Here is a 21,507-nt window from a genome sequence, read left to right as displayed (position 1 = left end):
ATGAAAGCAGTAAAAGGGCATTTTCATTTAGTGGCTCTAGCAGGTTAAGCATTGATATTCTAATTGAATTCATAGTGAGGCCTCCTTTGTTTCTGCAAGCATCTGAGAGGCCAAGATGTGCATGCACTGTTGGATTTGGCATAGTTTCTGGGCTGTATGTTAGCCTGTGAATCCCCTCTTTGACCATAAATGAGCAGTTATCTGGTAAGTATAAAGTCTTTTTGTTTCAGGAACTTTTGGGGAAACTACCAGTGCATATAAAATAGGCACACAATTAAGAACGTGTAAAACTTCTCAACTTCATTACCTAGGTCAGTGGTTGGCAAACTCATTAGTCAACAGAGCCAAATATCAACAGTACAACGATTGAAATTTCTTTTGAGAGCCACATTTTTTAGACTTAAACTATATAGGTAGGTACATTGTTATTAACTTAATTAGGGTGTTCCTAAGGCTCAAGAAGAGCCACACTCGAGGGGCCAAAGAGCAGCATGTGGCTCGCGAGCCGCTGTTTGCCGACCACGGAGTCCTAGGTCAATGTCAGTATCCAGATCCCTCGTTCATAATCTTCAACTTAGCAACAAATGACCATGTTTTATTTTGTGAAGTTTCTGTGTTAGGTTTGATCAAATCATTGAATCAGTACCCTTCCCCTGGGAACTGACCTTTAGACCACTTTCACAGCCAACATTCCCTTTCGCTGAGACCACATTCCACTTGCTGAGACCATTATCCTTCCCCTCCAGACCTTTCCAGGATCTGGACCCGCCCCAAGAATTCACCCAGAAAAAGCCCGCCTAGAGTCCTTTAAAACCTCTGACTCCCCATCCCTGGGTGCTGGTGCCATTTGGGCCTTTTCTTATCTGGTATCCAGATGACCTAATAAATTCATAATTTTTAATCCTTTTGGCCTCGTGCGAACGTTCCTCCTTCGTTGACCCTAACATTCTGCATTACCTCATGGCCTATAGAACATTGGTTAAAGTTCCTGATGGAGCTTTTGCCTGGGAACCCTGTCTTTGGGAGCCAAACCATGCACATTTTGGTTGAGCCTTGATCTCCTTTACCTCATCATTTACTATATGGACTAGATAGGAGAACTCGGCTGTATATTTTTTTCTGCTTTTAGAAATAAAGCAAAGACTATGATGATAATCAAATAACTGCAGCCAGGTTTTATTTAGCAGTAACCATGATCCCAGTACCATGCTAAGCCATTTATGCAAATTCACCCATTTAATCCTTAATAATAATCCTTCTGAGATAAGTGTGATTATTATCCCCATTTTATAGAGGAGTAACAGAGAATTTAGATAACTTGCCCCAAACTATTAAGTGATGAACCCAGTAGACAAATTCAGGTAGTCTGTCCTGGGACCCATTTTCCTTTATTTTTTAAAATATATTTTTATTGATTTCAGAGAGGAAGGGAGAGGGAGAGAGAGATAGAAACATCAATGAGTAGAGAGAGTCATGGATTGGCTGCCTCCTGCACACCCCACACTAGGGATCAAGCTCACAACCCAGGCATGTGCCCTGACCAGGAATCGAACTGAGACCTGGTTCATAGGTCGATGTTCAACCACTGAGCCACACCAGCTAGGGCCCATTTTCCTTTCTATAAAGATTTTTTAAAATCCTCACTTGAGGATATGTTTTTATTGATTTGAGAGAGAGAGAAAGGGGGAGGGAGAGAAACATTGGTGTAAGAAGGAAACATTGATCAGTTACCTCCCATATACACCCCGACCAGGGATCAAACTCACAACCTAGGTATGTGCCCTAACCTGAAATCAAACCTGCAACCTTTTGGTGTATGGTGTGACACTCCAGCCAACTGAGTCACCCAGCCAGGTCCTTTAAAGATTTTTTTAATTTTATTTTTAACTATATTAAAACATCTGCCTGGTTCAAACATCAAACCATGAAACAAAATACATTCAGAGAGATCTAGCTTTTGTCTCTCTCCTCCCTATTTTCATCCTACCTAGCCAGTTAACTTTTTTCTAGGTTTTAGGTTTATCCTTTTATATTTTCCCTTTATTTATTGTCTAAAGTTTGACATAGTCTCCTTTTCCCCCCTCCCTTCCCAACCCATTCCTACCCCAGCAAGCCCCCACCGCCCCAGTGTCTGTGTCCATTGGTTATGCTAATCTGCATGCATACAAGTCCTTTGGTTGCTCACTGAAAATAATATACAAATTGTGTGTGTGTGTGTGCGCGTGTGTGTGTAAGTGTGCCACTATATGTGTATAAAATTCACACCCTCACCTAGCCAGTGTGGTTAAGTGGTTAAGCATTAACCCATGAACCTGGAGGTCAGGGTTTAATTCCCTGTCAGGGCACATGCCAGGATTGTAGGCTCAATCCCCAGTAAGGGGCATGCAGGAGGCACCCAATCAGTGATTCTCATCATTGATGTTTCTCTCTCTTTCCCTTCCTCTCTGAAATCAGTAAAAACATTAAACACACACACACACCTACCTCTAACCAGAATACACTATAGCTATTTTATTGGTCTCTATTTTTTAAATACATTTTTTAAAAGGGGTTCATAGGTCAACACTCAACCACTGAGCGACACAGCCGGGCTGTATTCATTTTAAAACCTAAAAAATGCCTTTTCTTATCAGAAGCAGATTCATGAGGCCAGCTGGTGAATACAGGGTTGGGGCAAAAGTAGCGTACAGTTGTGAGTATGCAAAACACAATTTATTCTTCTATTATTGCTTATTGTATTATTTTATATGAGCAACTGTAAGTCTACTTTTGCCCCACCCTGTATATTTCACATCACTTTGGAGATGTCTGCCTGAGTACTGAGCTTACATTCCTCTCTCCTCTTTAACATTTTATGTTCTGCGTCATGCTTGAGATATTTGACGTCTATAGTAAGATAAGACAGACTCTGCCTTGTGTAAAGATGCATCTCTAGAAACTTTGGATCTGATGCTGTTTAATCTGGTCAGCTTATGAAATTGAAATCAGGCTTATAAGTCTGCTTTTTTCCCCCTCTAAAGGCAGAAGGGAAAAATTATCTTTGGATTTAGTCTTCACTTGCTTAAGAAAAAATATGTCTAAAAAAAATAGGTCTGAGTTGATTGGTGTTCTTACGGTCCCAAGTTTCCCAGACTTCAAAGAGCGCCTGTTCCTGGAGGTTTGGTATTTCTAGAGTCATGCACAAAGGCCAGATTTAATTGACCTCTGCTTTTCTGTCTCTTTATCTGGAATCTTCAAGTTGTTCTTCTGTTTGGTAAATATGTGTATTAGTTTCCTAGGGTTGCTGTAACAAATTACCACAAACTGGGAGGCTTAAAACAAGAAATTCTTTTTCAGTTCTGGAGGCCAGAAGTCCAAAATTGGATAGGCTGCACTCCTTCTAGAAATTGTAGAAGAGATTCTGGTTTTTGCTTCTTCCAGGTTCTGGTGACTGTCAGCAGTTAATTGACTTGTAGATCCATGAGTCACTCCAGTCTCTGCTCTGTGATCACACTGCCTCCTTCTCCTCTTCTGCCTCAAATCTCCCTCTGCTATATTCTTGTATAGCTCCCTCTCCCCCCAATACTCCAGGATGATTTCATCTCATAAATTCTTAAATCTACATCTGTAAAGATCTATTTTCCAAATAAGGTAACATATACAGGTTCTAGAAATTAGAATGTAAACAGATCTTTTTTTTGGTGGGGGGGGAGGGGTGCACCATTCAACCCACTACAATATATTTCCAGGTTACTTATGACACTGTGCAAGACAGATTTTTATCAGCACTTATATTAAACTAGAGGTCCAGTGCATGAAATTCATGCACAGGTAGGTCCCTAGTGGCCACCGGCCAGTGGCCAGGGCCTCCCTTCATTTCATGCCACCCCATGGTGGTCAGCACACAGCATAGCGAGTGAACAAATTCTCGGTAGGTCAAACTCCTGAGGGGACACTTTGCATATTAGACTTTTTATAGAGAGATATAAAGACATAACTTGTGCTATGTGATTAGATACTGTGGTGTTATTAAACCCAAAGCATGTTTTATAGTCACTTGATTTATATTGTGAAGTATAGAACATAGAAAATAATGACATGGTGCCCAGTTGGTGTTGCTCAGTGGTTGAGCATTGACCCATGAACCAGCAGGTCATGATTTAATTCCCGGACAGCACATGCGCAAGTTGTGAGCTCAATCCCTGGTGGGGGCTTTCGGGAGGAAGCTGATCTGTTTCTCATTGATGTTTCTATCTATCTCTCTCCCTTCCTCTCTCTAAAATCAATAAAAACATATTTTTAAACAAAATATTTTAGGAGGTTGAAAAATAGTTGGCTCTAATATTCTTTTTTTTTTTTTTTTAATCCTCACCCGAGGATATTTTTCCATTGATCTTTAGGGAGAGTGGAAGAGAGAGGGAAAGACAGAGAGAAACATGAATGTGAGAGAAACACATTGATTGGCTGCCTCCTGCTCGAGCCCCAACCAGGGCCCAGGCCGGGGAGGAACCTGCAACCAAGGTACATGTCCTTGACCAGAATCGAACCCAGGACCCTTTGGTCTGTAGGCCAGCGCTCTATCCACTGAGCAAAACTGGCTGAGGCTATAGAGCTAAGATAGGATTTCCCACACTACAGTCTTTTGTAGTTTAGCACATGTGTAAATTGTGACCACCACTTAACCACTGGCTCATTAAAGGCACTCTAGTAATTTGTAGAAATGGATTAGAGCAGTGGTTCTCAACCTTGGCTGCACATTAGAATCACCTGGGAATCTTTTTAAAATCCTGATTTCTGGGCCTTGTCCTCTGGAAATTCTTTTTCTTTGTTATGGGGTGAGGCCCAGAAATCAGGATTTTAAAAAGATTCCCAGGTGATTCTAATGTGCAGCCAAGGTTGAGAACCACTGGATTAGAGCGTTCAGCAAAATGGTTGATTCTCTTTCTTCCACTAGCCACCCAGAACACTGAGCTCTGTGTAAAACATGTTAAATGGCTATGTCTATGATCTTCTCTTACCCCCTTATACAAAGCATTATGTATTAAATCACCAGTTTTTGTTTTCTGTAGATTTAATTTTTCCCTGCAGAGCACCCAATTAACTTTAATTGGCTAGGATTCTTGGTTAAGAAGGTCATATTGTTGCCACCTGGCCACCAGCATGTTTAAGGTTGGTGTCCTTCTCTACTTTGCTCAGATCATATTACTAATTCTAAATCAGAAGTGGGAAACCTTTTATCTGCCAAGGGTCATTTGGACATTTATAACATCACTAGTGGCCCAGTGCACAAACTTGTGCACATTGAAAGGAAATTAATTAGAAGAAATATTTTAGTATCAGTATTTGCCCTTTATAATAGAAGTGTCAACCAAATTCACAATCGACAGTGACAGATCAAGCACACACGTGCGATTGGCGCCAGCAAGAGCTGTATATGTATTGTGCATGCACAAGTCCACTTAGCCTTTTATAGATATAGAATAAACTTGCTTACTTAGACCTGCTTTCTGATGTAGCTAAACTTTTTCCAGCCCAGTGAAGCACCCCAACTTCTCTTTCTGGTAATTGTCAGCGACACAGCAGTAAATATCAACACAAAGCACATTATTATTAGAGATCACGCAGGGAGAACAAAGGGTAAAATATTTAACTGCAGTAGTGTTTGACTATATTCTGCGCAGTGAGAAAACCTGAAGTCATTTTCAAGGCCACCATTTCTGACTTTACAGTCAGGTCAAGTTTCTAAGCTTTCTAAATCTCCGTTTTCCAGCTAATGAAAATAGGATTCCACCGAGTCTCCTATCTACCTACTCTAGGACTTCTGTGAGGATCAAATAAGATGAGGCATGGGAAAACACCTCACAGGCATTTGGTTAAAGTGTAAAATATTTGGCTATAAAGCAAGTCATGTTCCTGGGCTGAAGAAACTCCAAGGGGGCTAGTTTCTAGGGAGAGGAAGCCAGGCATTGCTACGTGACAGCATTACCCGGCACCCACAGCCACCATTTCTGGGTTTGGCTGGGCTGTGGGCCGCATTTTGCGCCATGGGGTCTTGTCAGCATAGGCTGTGATTTGGTGGGCTGTGGCTCCGGGGTGGTGGCATGGCCTGTGTCTCACTTGGGGGAAGCTGAGTATTGTTTTGTGGGCACCAGGTCTGTGGTGCTGTCTCTTTGTAAATGGCCAGTGCACATCACGGCAGATCCTGTGTTGAGCATCTGCCCCCTGGTGGTCAGTGCACATCAATGTGACCGGTCAGACAGTCAGACACTTAGCATTTTATATATATAGATTCGTGGGCCATACAAAATTACCAACTTAAAAATTAGCCTGCTATATTTGGTCAATCATTTAATTAATGCACCCCTAATGCCTTGGCAGGAACAGATCAAATGATTTCAGGGGCCATATGTGGCTCCAGGGCTAGATGTAGATGTTCTTCCCTAAGTGAAACCAACAAGCATTTGCAGAGTTGTCCCTGGAAAGTAGCAAATGGAATGAGTCCTTATTCATTTAAATGGCATCATTTGATTATGTGATAGTTCAGTTCTATACTCTGTGAAATGTCAGTTTAAAAAGAACTGTACCAACTGAGATTTAATTGCTTCTTTGGAAATGCTCTGTGCCTCTACTTTCATGTTACACACAGTCTGGACAGTGTTTCTCCTCAGAGAACCTTTATTAGTATTAAAGGCTAAAATGTTTGCTCAATAGCATCTCTTCCTTTGATCTTCTAGAAACGTGGGCACATTTGTCTTCAGCCTGCAAGTAGTTTCATTTTTTTCAGAATTAGAAATTAGTACGTGAGGTATGGACCAGTGTATGTTTGCTTTCATGTGAAATTGTATTTCCTTGTTGCTTAGATGTTAACTGGGGCTCATCACTGACATTGTTGCAGGACTAATGGCATACTTAAGAACTCATGCCATACTTTTCTTTCTGTTGTTGAAAAGGCAAAATCACAAAGTTTAGGTGCCACCGCCACTGAAGTCATGTTTCCAGGCTGGTGAGCACATCTCTGCGCCCCTTAGTCACCCGGGGCCCTTTCAGCTAGGACATCAAAGTTGCGATGGATCTTCATTCCCTTATCGTCAGTACCTAGTTGTGCTTAGGGTACAGAAAATGAACTATAGTGAATCTCTTTGTTTCCTCAATCTAATCACAAGAGAACACACAAACCCAGATTGTAGGGACATTCTATCAAATACATGACCAGTATGCTTCAAAAGCCAAGGTCAGGAAAGACTGAGAAATTGTCACAAATTGGAGGATACTAAGGAGACATAACTAATTGCAATGTGGGATCCTGATTGAATTCTGGAACAGAAGGACATGGGGGAGGAGGGATTAGTAAGATTTTAATAAGGTCTGTAAATTAATAGTATTGTAACAACGTGAATTTTATTGTTTAGGTAATTATATGCTTGTTATATATGATGTTAACATTAAAAGAGACTATGTGAAGGGTGTGTGGGAGCTTTGTACTATTTTTGTAACTTTTCTGTAAATCTAAAATTATTTCTGAGTAAATAATCAAAAAATAAGGTAATGGCTAAATAAAAAAATTGTAAGCTATCAGAGGGATACTTGTTGCTTAATTTTAGAGAGTTAAGGATGATTTGTTTTATACAAACTGTTTTATTTAGAGTAACCTGTATTGTTCATTTAAGTTCAAGGAACCCAAGAAAATAATTCAGGAAGGAACACTTTGTTTACTCTTTATTAAATCCAGAGCAAACTGGCTTCCCTGTCAATACTTCAAACCTCTTCCAAATAGGAGTTGATCGGGCTGGCTTTAGCTCAGCAGTTCCTTCACATACAAATAGGAGTTGATCTGACCATTTAGGAAGTTAGAGATGTCTCTCTTGTTGAAGTATGGAGTTGGTGGGTCTTTTTAAAATAACATTAAATGTTTTTAGTTCATTCATGCTGTGTGCAATGTCTTCCCAGGTGTTCCGGAAGGACCTCATCAGTGCCATGAAGCTGTCAGATTCTCACCACATTAATCCTGACAGCTATTACCTCTTTACGGATACATGGAAAGAAGAATGGGAAAAGGGAGTCCAGGTACCAGCCAATCCAGACACACTTCCACAGCCTTCCCTCAGGTATTTGCATGCTTGCATCTTTGACTTAGGGAATGAATGTTCTTATGTTTATCTGTGTGCTGCTTGGGGAGAGATGTTGAGTGGCTAATTACACATTTATAATACAAAGTAACATACCCTGATCACCAGTTCACTCAGACCAGTGGCAGAGTATACCAGGCTAGGATAGGTTAGTAGTTGAAGACAGGGTCATTTATTTACAGATAAAAGATGTGCCCATTTACAGAATAAAACTGTTTAATGTCCAATCCTGAGATGTGATAAGATTTTGGAGACCAGGATTTCCAGGTCTGACTCAACAATCAATAGCATTTATTAGTCTTTATTAGAGCATTAATTACATAACCCCATAATAACCCTATTAATACATTACCCCATGACAACTTGTTTCATTATAGAAGGGCCTTACAGTGATAGCATCTATAAATAGAAGGCCAAAACACTTAAGAGTTTGTAAAATGCATGAACACAAATGAAAGGGGATAGCTGTAACAATTAGGTTGACTATAAGCACATAACCTTCATTTGCAAAGACTTGAGAAGAAAGTTCAAATAGAAGAGGATTTTGGTTTTGTGGAAAGGGGAGAGGACTTTTCTGCCAGAGGCAGTAGTAAGTTCAGCTCCTCAAGAGTAATGACTGGTTTTGGGAGCCACTTTTTCTTACTCATCTTTGTGTTCCCAGTGCTTTTCAGAAAGGCTGGCATGAAACAAAATCTATACTTATAATAGGGTGATATGCAAATTGGTCAGGATGCCATCACATAACGACCAATCAGCAGGAGGGCGGGGCAGTGAGCTACAAGCAGCAGAGAGCTACAGGAGGGTGGGACAGCAAGTTGTGTGCGGCAGAGAGCTATGAGTGACGGTGGGCAGGGCAGCTAGCTGAGGCAAGTGGCAGCGAGCTACTCGAGCACGGATTCATGCGCAGGGCCACTAGTGCTTGGTATAAGTTTGAGTGAGTGAGTGAGTGAGTGAGTGAGCAATGAAAGAGAGGGAAGGAAAGAGATAGCAACAGATAAAGGGGTTGGTGGGACCTCTTGGATACTATGAGAAATTATACATCTCATTGTACATCTATTTCTAGTGCATATTAGGTTCATAAAGGGCAAAAATCACATCCTTGAATTTCATTTCCTAGTGGTAATGAGGGTACCACCTCCTCCTGTGATGTCAGTGGAGGAGGCCACATAGGGAGCAGTAGTAAGGTGCTTTTTCCATTTCCAGTGAGAGAGGTATCAGTGGAGGCTTCATGGGGATCCAGAACTCCCAGCCTCACCCAGCAGTAACAGAGAGTCCCTACCCCTTGGATGTCAACAGACATTTGTTTTGAAAAAAAATTAAGGGTAGCCCTAGTCGGTTTGGCTCAGTGGATAGAGTGTTGGCCTGCAGACTGAAAGGTCTTGGGTTCAATTCCAGTACAGGGCATGCAGGAGACAGCCTATCAACAGTTCTCTCATCATTGATGTTTCTATCTCTCCCTTTCCTTTCCTCTCTGAAATCAATACAAATATATTTTTAAAAAATTTTAAGGATCACTGAGCAATCATAACTTTCCCCGTTGATTATTAAGGTTGCTTTTTCACAATTTCAGCTGCACAGTCATTTTTACAGTACCATACTACTGTGTAAAAGCAAGGTCAGTAGTTTTTTGGAAGGGGACAGTGGAGCAGGAGGGCACAAGGAAACTTTTGGAGGTGATGGATATATTAATTATCTTGGTTGTAGTGTTGGTTGCAGAGATGTGTGTGTGTGTGTGTGTGTGTGTGTGTGTGTGCGCACCAAAACTTATTAGTTTGTACATTTAAAATATATACAGTTTCATGTATGTCATTTATACCCCACTAATGTTATACACACTCATTTTATGTAAATAAACTATAAATTACAAATAAAGGACTATATAGATGGGTAAGGAAATGTGATTTAGGGCACATAAAGAAAGACACAACAGCATGGCTCAGTGGTTGAGCATCAGCCTATGAACAGGAGGTCATGGTTCAAACCGGTCAGGGCACTGCCTGGGTTGCGGGCTCAATCCTCAGTGGGGAACATGCAGGAGGCAGCTGATCAATGATTCTCTCTCATCATTGATGTTTCTATCTCTCTCTAGCTTCCTCTCTGAAATCAATTATATATATAGAGAGAGATATATAGATATAGATTAGATATAGATATAGATATAATTTTTTTTAAGACAACAAGATGTGACTATAGGCTACCTAACAGCAGAACTCCCACTAGTCAAATAGTAGGTTTTCAATACACAGTTTTTATTACAAGAAGAATAAGACAAAGGAAGCAAATTGGAAAATGGGTAAATGTTAGGAAAGAAAATTCGTGATGAACCAAAAGATATTATGGTGAGAAAAACGAAGAAGATAGGAAGGGAAGGGCATAAAAACAAGAAAGATTAAGGAATAATAGCAAATAAGGGCTGAACCGTCCATTTTAACCACCTGCCTTTCCTATACTAAAAGTAAAAAGATTTTTTTACACTTGATTGAAAAAGTTTAGTGAAAGTAAACATGCATTACAACTAATGAGTGACATTGTAAATCAAAATAGAAAAGTAGTAGGTAGGAGGGCTTCGCTAAGTTCCAAGTTTGTCACATGACCACCATGGGCTTTTATAAATGTGCTGGATTTTTTAAATGATTTTTCAAAAATGAGATATAATTTATACATATATTTTGTCAAGATAGAATTCACATACCATAAAATTCAATCTTTTAAATTGTATGGTGGTTCTCAGTATACTCACAGAGTTATGGAACTATCACCACTATGTAATTCCAGTTTGGAGGCAAGAAGTCCAAGTTCAAGTTGCCACCAGGATTGGTGTTCAGTGAAGCCTCTCATCCTGATTGTAGACAGCTGCCTTATCTCTGCCTCCTCACATGGCCTTTCCCTTGTGTGCATGCAGAGAGAGAGAGAAAGAGGAAGGGGAGCAGGGAAGAAAGGGATGGATGGATACATCTGCTATCTCTTCCTCTGTCTTCCTCTTCTTTTTTTCCCCTTCTCTTATAAGGACAACAGCCCTATCAAATTAGATCCCCACCCTTGTAACTCACTTAACCTTTGTCTCCTTATAGGCCCCATTTCCAAGTTCAGTCACACTGGGCATAAGGTCTTCAGCATATGAATTTGGGGAGGACACAATTCAGTCCATAACAGCCACTTATTTACTTTCTGTCTCTATGGATTTGCCTATTCTGGACATCTCATATAATGGAATCATACAATCATCTGTGGCCTTTTGAGTCTGACTTCTTTTTTAAAATATATTTTTATTGATTTTTAGAGAGGAAGGGAGAGGGATAGAGAGAGAGAAACATCAATGAGAGAGAGAGACACATAGATCGACTGCAGGCCCCCTGCTGGAGGTCAAGCCTGTAGCCACGAGGAATCTTTTGAAACTAAGTTCAACAAATAAAGATGGTGTTAACTCCCATTACATATTTTTAGGTAGACTGGATGATTTCATTCCTAGTTAGTAACAAACAAGCTTTAGGAAGTTTCTGATAGGTGTTCATTTGCATATTTAAACTAGTTTCTATTGCAATAAGGTTCCAGTAGAAGGAAAACTGTTTCATGTTTGGTTGAAAGGAAGTATGCATCTGATCTTCTTCCCAAACTAGTTCCATATTAACTGAAGGTAGATCCATCCTTTCAGAAAGACTGCTGTTTTAGTCTTTTGGGCTAAAATTCTTAGAGTCATCTTTGATTCTTCATTGCCTGATACCCCATATTCAGTATTAAAGACAATCCTCTTGTTTTACTTTCAAAATATAATGTACATTTCATATAGTAAGTCAAGGGAAGAACAGCCCCTAGTCAAAAAAGAACACAAGCTGCCTCTCACTGCTGTATTTCGTCATCATGCCTCTCTTCCCCTCACTCTCCTTGCCCCCTCTTCCCACCGCTTTCTCATTCCATTTTAGGCAGCAGCAGTCTTCCATCTTGCTTTCCATTATGAGAATGCAGTACATTTATCTTACTTAAAGTTTAAAGCAGTCCTTTGACAGTTTTTCCAGTACTGTTGCTGTATAAATTGTTTTTCCAGTCACTGTTGCTCCCAAACTTAGCAGCATCAAGCAACTATGTTATCATATTCATGGATTCTGTGGGTTGGGAATTCAGACAGGGGACAGGGGAATGGCTTATCTCTGCTCTACAATGTCTATGACGTCATCTTAGGCAGACACAAAGTTTGAGGGTGACGTAGCAGCTGGGGACTGGAATCATCTGCGGGCTTATTCACTGGCATGTCTGTCACTAGCATGATGGGAAGATTGCACGTGGCCTCTTCATGTGATTTGGCTTCCGCACAGCATGACAACCTCAGCATAGGCAGACTTTTTACAGGCTCAGGGCTCCACATGCACGTGTCCCAGCAAGCAAGGTGAAAACCGTATTCCCTTTTAAGACCCAGCCTTGCAATTCTCATAGCATCACTTCTGCCGTATCGTGTTGGTGAAAACAGTCACAGGCCCTCCCGGATTCAGAGGGGGCGGGGGTGGGAACAGACTTTACCACTTGGTGCAGAAGTGGCAAAATCACATTGTAGAAGGGCATGTGAGGTTTTGAAAACACAGTCTGTCACAGAGGTTGTAAATAATTGTCCTGTTTAACCGATGAGGCATGAACTCTGGTAGAGAAGCAGTCAGCCCAGAGTGGCAAGATTAACAAGGGGCATCTTGGGAAACTGCTCCTAGAGATATTACTGCAAGGGGCTCCTATGTAGTTAGCTTTTAAATCATGTATTTCCAGCCTTTAAAACCATGGCATTATGATATTTGCGCAATATCTGTGCTGTTCACAAATGATTCTAATTCGCTCATTAGGAAATGAAGCATAGTCTCTAAATACCAAATACTTAGATCAACTGAAGCCACACTGAGGACTCACTGTACGTAAGACACCAAAAGAGACCATATGTCAGCTTAGGCTGATTGCAGCTTCCTTTTCTTGCCTCCTCGGTGTCATAGCAGTGTTCATATGGGCCAGAGGTGGCAGGTAGCTGGCCTGTCCTGAGGAGCAGCAGGTGGGTGGGCCTTCATCCTGTGGGGCTAAGCAGGTGAAATTGTAGGTCCTTTCACCAAAGATCAGTTATCAAGACGGTTACTGAAATGTTCATTCACACCCAAGCATCCAAATTGAAAATTGCTCAGACCTCTAGGCTTGTGAGCTTTGGCTGATTTGATCAGTGGTTTGGTGACCATTCAAAGAATGCCTCTAGTACCTAGTATAGAGTCGCCAGAGAAGAAAGTCACCCAGGGATAATCCTGATATTTCTGCCAGCTATAGCAATGTTATATGTACTTGATATTAAAGTTCCATTTTTTAAATTCCAAAATAATATTTTTTCACTAATTCTCATAGACTTTCCCCTCTATCATTATAAATACAAGAATTTCTCCTTGTGACTGCGTATTAACTTTACCTTTTACCCACGCATTTCCTTGCCTTTGGTGTTAACTGGTTTGGTCTATAATCCTTTTTATTGTCATATACTCAGTTCTTAGAGTCAGACCTTATTAGTTACATATGAAAATACACATATGAAAAGACGAGTGAGATAACATCATTTGTTATCATTATTATAAATTTTGCATTGAAGTGTAATATATACACAGAAAAGTAACCAAAGTATAACTGTATAACTCAATGAATTTTCATGAATTAAATACACTCATTTAACTGCCACCTAGATGAAGAAATAGAACAGTACCAACAGCCTAGAAGCCCTCCTTCCGTTCCTGCCCACTAATGGACCTCCGCACATAGGTGATCATTTTGCCAGTTTTTGAACTTCATATTGGTCATCATTGTGCTTGTGAGATTCATCCATGCTGTTGCATGCAATAGATCATTAAGTTTCACTTCTGTGTCATGTTCCATTGTGTGAATATCCCACATTTTATTTTTCCATTCTGCTCTTGATGGATATTTGGGTTGCTTCCAGTTTTCAGCTATTATGAAAAACGCTAATATGGACATTTTTCTTCATCTTTTGGTAGACATAAGTTTACTTTCTTGTTAAGTATATTCCTAGGAATGGGTTTGCAAGGTCATAGGATATGTATATGTTCAGCTATTATATCACCTGCCAAATGGCTTACCAAAGTGTTGTCCCAGTTCACACTCGCACCAGCAGTGTATGAGAGGTCTGTCTGCTCCACTTCCTTGTGAACACAAAGTATTGTCAGTTTTTGGTCAGACTTCAAGTCTAGCCATTCTGGTAGGTAACAGTGATTGATTTCAATTGGCATTTTTGTGATAACTAAAGAGGTTGAGAGCCTTTGTCAAGTATCTAATCAAATTTTTTGCCCAATTTTTAATGGGGTTATCTTTTTCTAATTGATTTGTAGAAGTTTGTTATATACAGGGTGGGGCAAAAGGTTTACAGTTTTGAGTACGCAAAACACAGAGTTTATTCTTGTATTATTTGCCTCACCCTTTATAGTTGATAAAAAGAGGTTTTCCAGTTTCTTCCTTTGTGGTTAATGGCTTTTATTTAAAGTATCTTTGCCTATCCTAAAGTTAAAAAGATACTCCCCTGTTTTCTTCCAGAAACTTAATAAACATATTAGTTTTATTTTAAAACACATAGTCTGCCTCATTTCACATAAAGTGTGACACAATTGAGATGAATAGTTATCAAATATTCTGCCTCTTAGAAAAAGCTGAATCTTGAAAAAAATTAGATATTCTATAATTACCTCATATGCCATGCACCAAAAATGCACAATATATTTAATCTCATAGTCTCTGGAGCATTCATATGCTTGTCTTGTCCTTTTCCGTTGGGCTGATTTCAGTTGGAAGCAGGCCTCTGACAGCAGTTTCCAAATTTTTAGCTTCAGTTAATATTCTGAGGTTCTGCTTTTTTCCTCAAATATTTGTTCCCTTTGGCTTTAATAACTCCATATGGTAGAAAAATTAGCATATGCAAATGTGTGTAGTTACTAATTTTATTCAACATATATTATTTGGAATCATAAGCTTTTGGAAGGATGCTTAAGGAGGAAACATTTACTCTGTATTTACAGAGTGGACTTGGCCTGTAATATATTTATATGTCTTCATATGAATACATTTATGTTTATGAATCTAACTGCATATACAGTAACTATAGAATAAAGAAACTGGCTCCAGACAAACAATTTTCATTATTTCATGATGACATACATATCTCTTTCTTTCCCCTTTTTTTAGATGGCCCACCCTGTTCTTTAAAATTGCCAGAGAATAATCATTCAGATTTCCTCTTGGTTATATTTTCTGATGCTTCACGCAGTACCTAAGACATCAGTTATAGAACAGGTCATTGGTATGAGAAACTTCTATTTGTTCCCTTGCTTGATTTACTTGCCTTGGGCTCTTAAGTGTTAGAGAGGGTGAGGGGAAATATGGATTTGCTCTGGCTATGGAAGAAGTTGATGGAAGAACAGGAACCTTTACTCCCATCATGTAGCCCAGGCTCAGACTTCTGGTCTCTATCATTTACGGCTGAGAACTGCCTTAAGTTTGTGTATGTCCATGGCCTCTTGACTTTAACTCATCTACACAAATCGTGAAGATAATAAATATAACAGCAATGACATTATTTTTTATTTAATTTATTGGGGTGACATTGGTTAATAAAATTATATAGGTTTCAGGTATACAGTTCTATAATACATCATCTGAAGAGCATTATGCTAACTGAAATAAGCCAGTCAGAAAAGGACAAGTACCATATGATTTCACTCATATGTGGAATCTAATGAACAAAATAAACTAACAAACAAAATAGAAACAGACTCATAGAGAACAGACTAACAGCTGTCAGAGGGGGTAGGGGTGAAAAAGGTAAAGAGATTAAGTAAAGAAATAAATTCATAGACACAACAGCATGGGGAGGTAGAAGAGAGTATAGGGCGGATAAATGATGATGGAAGGAGACTTGACTTGGGGTGGTGAACAATGACATTGAACATTTATTTTTTACTATACACTATATGAAGCACTTTATATATTTTATTTCATATACTCACCATAATAGCCCTAAAAGTTTGATAGTATTTTATCATAATTTATTATTTATCACCCTTATTTTTTAGCTAAGGAAACTGAACCGTATAGAAATTAATTGCCCAAGATCGCCATATAAGTGAGAAAAAAACAGGCTTATGTTAGTCTGTAGGCCGCACTCTTTACCACCATCCAGTATTGCCTCCAGGGCAGAAAAGCACGGGCTTAAATATATCTTTGGTGTGGAACCTGGCTGTGCCTTTGTGCAAATATTACCCCTTCCTCATTTTCCTCTTCTAAATAAACTTGGTGGCCATTGCACCAAGAACACAAAATGCAATATTTTATCAGAATGAATGGTACTAGGGACCAGGGAGCCATGAGGATAAATGAAGCATTTCATCAGCAGTCAGTGTTCAGAGATGAAAAAAAGGAATTTGTAGAACCATTTGCTTTCTAGAAAGGGATCTGCCATTCCTCCCAGTGGGCAGAGCAGGAGATTTCCATGGGGCAGAAAGGGAGAGCATTGAGCTCCACTCTATGGCCTGAGTCCCTTTGGGCCCATCCAGTCAGTGCCTGCAATCGGTCATTTGTTGATTGTTATTAGTGTCTTTCTTTTGCTTTTCTAGGATTATCGCCGATCGGGTAAAGGATGTTCTGTTTACCCGCCCCCGGAAGTACATCCATTGCTCCACGCCAGAGAACTCGGAGCTTGGCTATGTCAACATCAGGGAGCAGGCGGCATCTGTGTGCCGATATGACCTAGACGACATGGACATGTTTTGGCTCCAGTCCGTCAATGAAGACCTTAGAGAAATGGGTAAGTTGTTTTCTCACAACTAAGCTGTCCCTTGATTCACATGTGATTTTTTCAAAGTTGTCAGAACCATTTAAATTGCTTTCATCTTGTGGCTTCCTTTCTTTTCTAGCCTCTGTTTATTTTCTCCTTGATTTTCATCTTCATGAGGCATAACTAGAAATGCATAAATATATTGAAATCGAGCAATAACATTTAAGTTGGACCTTTTCTTCCCTTATTCATGGTGAATAGCGCAGATCAGGGATGGCATGTAGGTTTCACAAGGCTGTTTCCCAATTCTGAGTGAGAGGGATCCTGGCTGATTGGTGCAGCGGTTCCCAACCTGTGGGTCGCGACCCCTTTGGCGGTTGAACGACCCTTTCACAGGGGTCGCCTAAGACCATCCTGCATATCAGATATTGACATGACGATTCATCACAGTAGCAACATTACAGTGATGAAGTAGCAACGGAAATAATTTTATGGTTGGGTCACAACATGAGGAACTGTATTTAAAGGGCCAGAAGGTTGAGAACCACTGGACTGGTGATTGGATTTCTGGTTGAGAAGGATTCTGAGACTGGTTCCTCACTCAACCCTGGAAAGCACTCAGATCACTGAACGGGGCTGAGGTAGTGGCCCCTCTCCCACCTCCTTCCGATGGAGAGAAGCTCCAGCTTCAGCATGAGCACCACTACAACTGACAGTTTGATGTGACCAGGACACCTTAATACAAGTCTTGTCATTTTGCTGCTCAGAATAAGAATGACAGGCCTAAGGCAAAGCATCCCCAAAACAGTCGTTAGCTACCTCCTGTGAGTTCTAGAGTTCTCATGCAATTCTCAAAAATAAAATGAAGCAAAAATAAAACTTGGAAGGAAGCATAAAAATAATTTTAAAGAGACTGTCTACCATACTGTGCCATACCAGCAATTCTGGGAAATCCTAGGCTGAAAGGAAACTCACTTCATACTTACACACTGCTCTTTTTTATTTTTTTAATATATTTTATTGATTTTTTTACAGAGAGGAAGGGAGAGAGATAGAGAGTTAGAAACATCAATGAGAGAGAAACATCGATCAGCTGCCTCCTGCACACCTCCTACTGGGGATGTGACCAAACCCGGGACCCTTCAGTCCTCAGGCTGATGCTCTATTCACTGAGCCAAACCGGTCAGGGCCACACAACTCTTTTTTACCTATCTTCAATCTGAGCAGTGTTAAGGTCCAAGTGTTCCTGTGGAACTGTGGGTGCTTTTTCATTCCTCTGTATGAGATACAGTGAAGGACACATTTGATTTCATTTTTGTTTGCATCACATTTGCTCATTGTCTTCCCTCCCTCCTCCTTTTTTCTTTCTTCCTTTCTTTCTTCTGAATGCACGTGAACAATAAATTAAAATTCTATTAACCCAGTTTGGCATAATGGTGTTACTTATTCTACCAGTAACCAATACTTAACTCCTTGCTTCTTAAAACTTTTCGTTTTATGTCTTCTCTTACTCTGCCTTTTGAGAGGAGGGGAGTGTAATTTAGAGCAGGGACTATGAAGAGAAGAGAATAAAAGACTGACAGAGGGGAAATCAGAGTGTGGGGACGTAATCAACTGGATTGACAGCTCGATGCGTGGTGTTTATGAACCGTATAACATCCATGTACATTACAGCCATTGCAGTGCTGCCTTCGCCATGATGTCACCCTATAACAAGGTCCCTTTGGGATTTTGCAGTTAATCCCCTTTGGATGAGTTTGTTTAAATAAGCTTTTTTATTTAGGTATAGTTTTAGATTTACAGAAAGGTTGTACATTTCATACAGTTACTGTGTACCCCTCACACAGTTTCCGTTTCCCCTAATGTTAATATCTCACTTTAACATGGCATGTTTGTCAAAGCTGAGAAACTAACACAGGTACATTACTGTTAACTAAATTCCAGGCTTTGTTGGGATTCCATCAGTTTTTTTACTAATGACCTTCTGTTCCAGGATCCATCCCATCCAGGACACCACACTAATTATTCTTGGATGAGTTTTAAAGGAGAATTGCTTTATCTCGAGCATTCCTTTAGGGTGAATGATATTATAGTGAGGCTAATAAGAGCTTAAGACAAACTTTCAAAAACAACATTAAATTAAGCATTTTTTGGCTCAGATTAAGGAATTTTAAAAATTGAGTGCTTACTACAGACCACCAGGCACTGTACTAAGCAGGGTATTAGTATTGCCTCATCTCAGCCTCACAAGAAATCAGTGAGTTTGGCATAATTTTTATCCTACAGATAAGAAAACTAAGCCCTAAGAGGATACATAACTTGTCAAAGTTTACATAATCAATATGAAGTCAAGTTGGAATTTGAATTCAAGTGCTCTTATAACCAGACACTGTAACTCTTTCACTCTATAAAAAAAATGTGTAATTTGTCTTGGGTAGGCTTTTTATTTTATAAGTAGTTATAACATTAAAAGGTAGTTTATGTGGAATTTCAGAGTTTTTAGGATATTTTATATTACAAATGAAGTATACTTGGGTAAATTTGTTTGGATCATTTTGAGAATTATTTCTAGTTTACAAGCTGTTAGAGAAATATAAATGTGATCTATAGAATCATTAGTTCCCCCCCTCCAACATAAAAATATTTTGTTTTCATCAGTATCCACCATGTGAATTTTTTATGTTGGGTTATGAAGTATTCAAAGACTAAGAAAAATTAAAAGTACAGAAGGAAATGGAATCCAGAGGCAAAAAAAAAAGTAACATCAGAATTTGCACTTAGACCAACGGTTCTCAACCTGTGGGTCGTGACCCCTTTGGCAGTCGAACGACCCTTTCATAGGGGTCACCTAAGACCATCCTGCATATCAGATATTTACATGACGATTCATCACAGTAGCAACATTACAGTTATGAAGGAGCAACGAAAATAATTTTATGGTTGGGTCACAACATGAGGAACTGCATTTAAAGGGCCAGAAGGTTGAGAACCACTGCCTTAGACCTTTGTAAATGCTAATAGGTTTGTTTCATATTGGAGTTTGCCATTGGAAAATATTATTGGATTTTTTTAAAAATTAGGTTTGAGAAACAAAATTTTTCTTATGTATAATTATATATACAGTACCTAGGATTTTCTTTTCTGACTTAATACCTTTCTTATGAAAATGTCCTTATTTAGTCATTAGATGTGCTCATTGGGACTAATTTGCTAGGGCTGATTTATATCTAAATAGTTATGTGATTCTAATTATTTTCTTATGCTATGAGTTAACGTGTTCAAACTTACAAAGCTCAGTGAAAGTCCTCCCTCATTGGAAATAAGAGAAAACGCAGAGAGATTTAGGAAGAGACTGGCTAGGATTTCGATAGAAAATTAGAAGGGTCGGTAATATTTCTTACAAGGAATATGGTGAAATATAGTTCTTCATGTGCTAAACACTAATATGTGAAGAGAGGTAAGTATTGGAGTAGCTCTAATAAGTGATTCTTTGACATCTCCTCACCCCTGCACCAGGCTCACAGTAGGTGACTTGGGAATGACAGCTGGCTGATGAGTTGATTGACTGCTTGTACTTCTGTGCAGGTTGTGAGCAAGTTGATGAAAACCTAATGGAAAAGACAGTAGAAGTCCTGGAACGCCGATGCCATGAAAATATGAAACATGCTATTGCGACAGAGGAAGGGCTAGGCATCGAGTATGATGAAGATGTGGTCTGTGATGTGTGCCGGTCCCCAGAGAGTGAAGACGGGAATGACATGGTGTTCTGTGATAAGTGTAACATCTGTGTGCACCAGGTCAGTGCGAGTGCAGGCCACCACCGCCCCATGCTCAGCCTTGCTGGAACTCAGTCATCATCTCCAGCAGCCATACCTGGGTAGCAGCTGGCATTTAAGGAGGAAAATGAAGGTCTGGCCTGGCCATTCTTCAACAATTCCTTTAGAAACAACACTTATTATGATCCCAAGGTGACTTAAAATTTTACCCCAGGGGTTTAAACCCAGGTCTTTATTATGTCGCTTCATGCCCATGCCATTGAGATTGCCTTGTTCGATACGTTCACAGTCCTCCCGGGGAGTCTTTCTGCTGACTGCCTGGGACTCTCTCCTCTGCCTTCACATCCCTACTACATCCCCAGGTTCACCCCATGGTCAGTAACCTTGGGGGTTTACACTTCTGACAGTTGGAAATCCAAACTCCTTATCCTGGAACCCAGAGCCCTCCCCCCTCTCCCAGAAATGCCACTCCCAGGAAGCTAGGTCCACTCCACTTTTAAAGATCATAGAATCTACGGGCTGTAGAAGACTGTCCCACTCCTCAATTTTGCAAGTAATACCAGGAGAAGGAAGTGACTTTACCCAAGCTCGTATAGCTAGTTATTTGTCATTCTTTCTACCACACTGCCTTTTCAATTAATGATGATATGATATTAGCATTCTTTTCAGCTTTTCCTTTTCTTCCCCTACAAACCCTTATTCCTGACACTGTCCTGTCTCCACGTTTCAGCCACACCCCAATTTCAAATGCCTTCTCCCACTTCCAGCTATCAAAGAAATCTACATATCTTCCAAGATCTAGTTCAAATTCTTTCTTGAACTCGCCTATCCGAAGTGATTT

The 21,507-nt window shown here is 39.9% G+C and overlaps 1 protein-coding gene across 1 annotated transcript in view; it reads left to right on the top strand.

The window, feature by feature from the left end:
* The window catches only part of JADE3 (jade family PHD finger 3), a gene marked incomplete at its 5' end in the record, with an annotated part of 46,069 nt that overhangs the window by 8,532 nt on the left and 16,030 nt on the right, over positions 1–21,507 (top strand). Inside the window, 3 exons of the mRNA XM_081081957.1 lie at positions 7,927–8,084; positions 16,730–16,920; positions 20,476–20,687. Of these exons, the coding sequence (XP_080938083.1) occupies positions 7,927–8,084; positions 16,730–16,920; positions 20,476–20,687 (561 nt within the window). The remainder of the gene's footprint in view (positions 1–7,926; positions 8,085–16,729; positions 16,921–20,475; positions 20,688–21,507) is intronic.

This window comes from Myotis nattereri (assembly GCF_964212035.1).
Source record: "Myotis nattereri genome assembly, chromosome: X".
NCBI lineage: Eukaryota > Metazoa > Chordata > Mammalia > Chiroptera > Vespertilionidae > Myotis > Myotis nattereri.
This window is presented reverse-complemented; position numbering and strand designations above follow the sequence as displayed.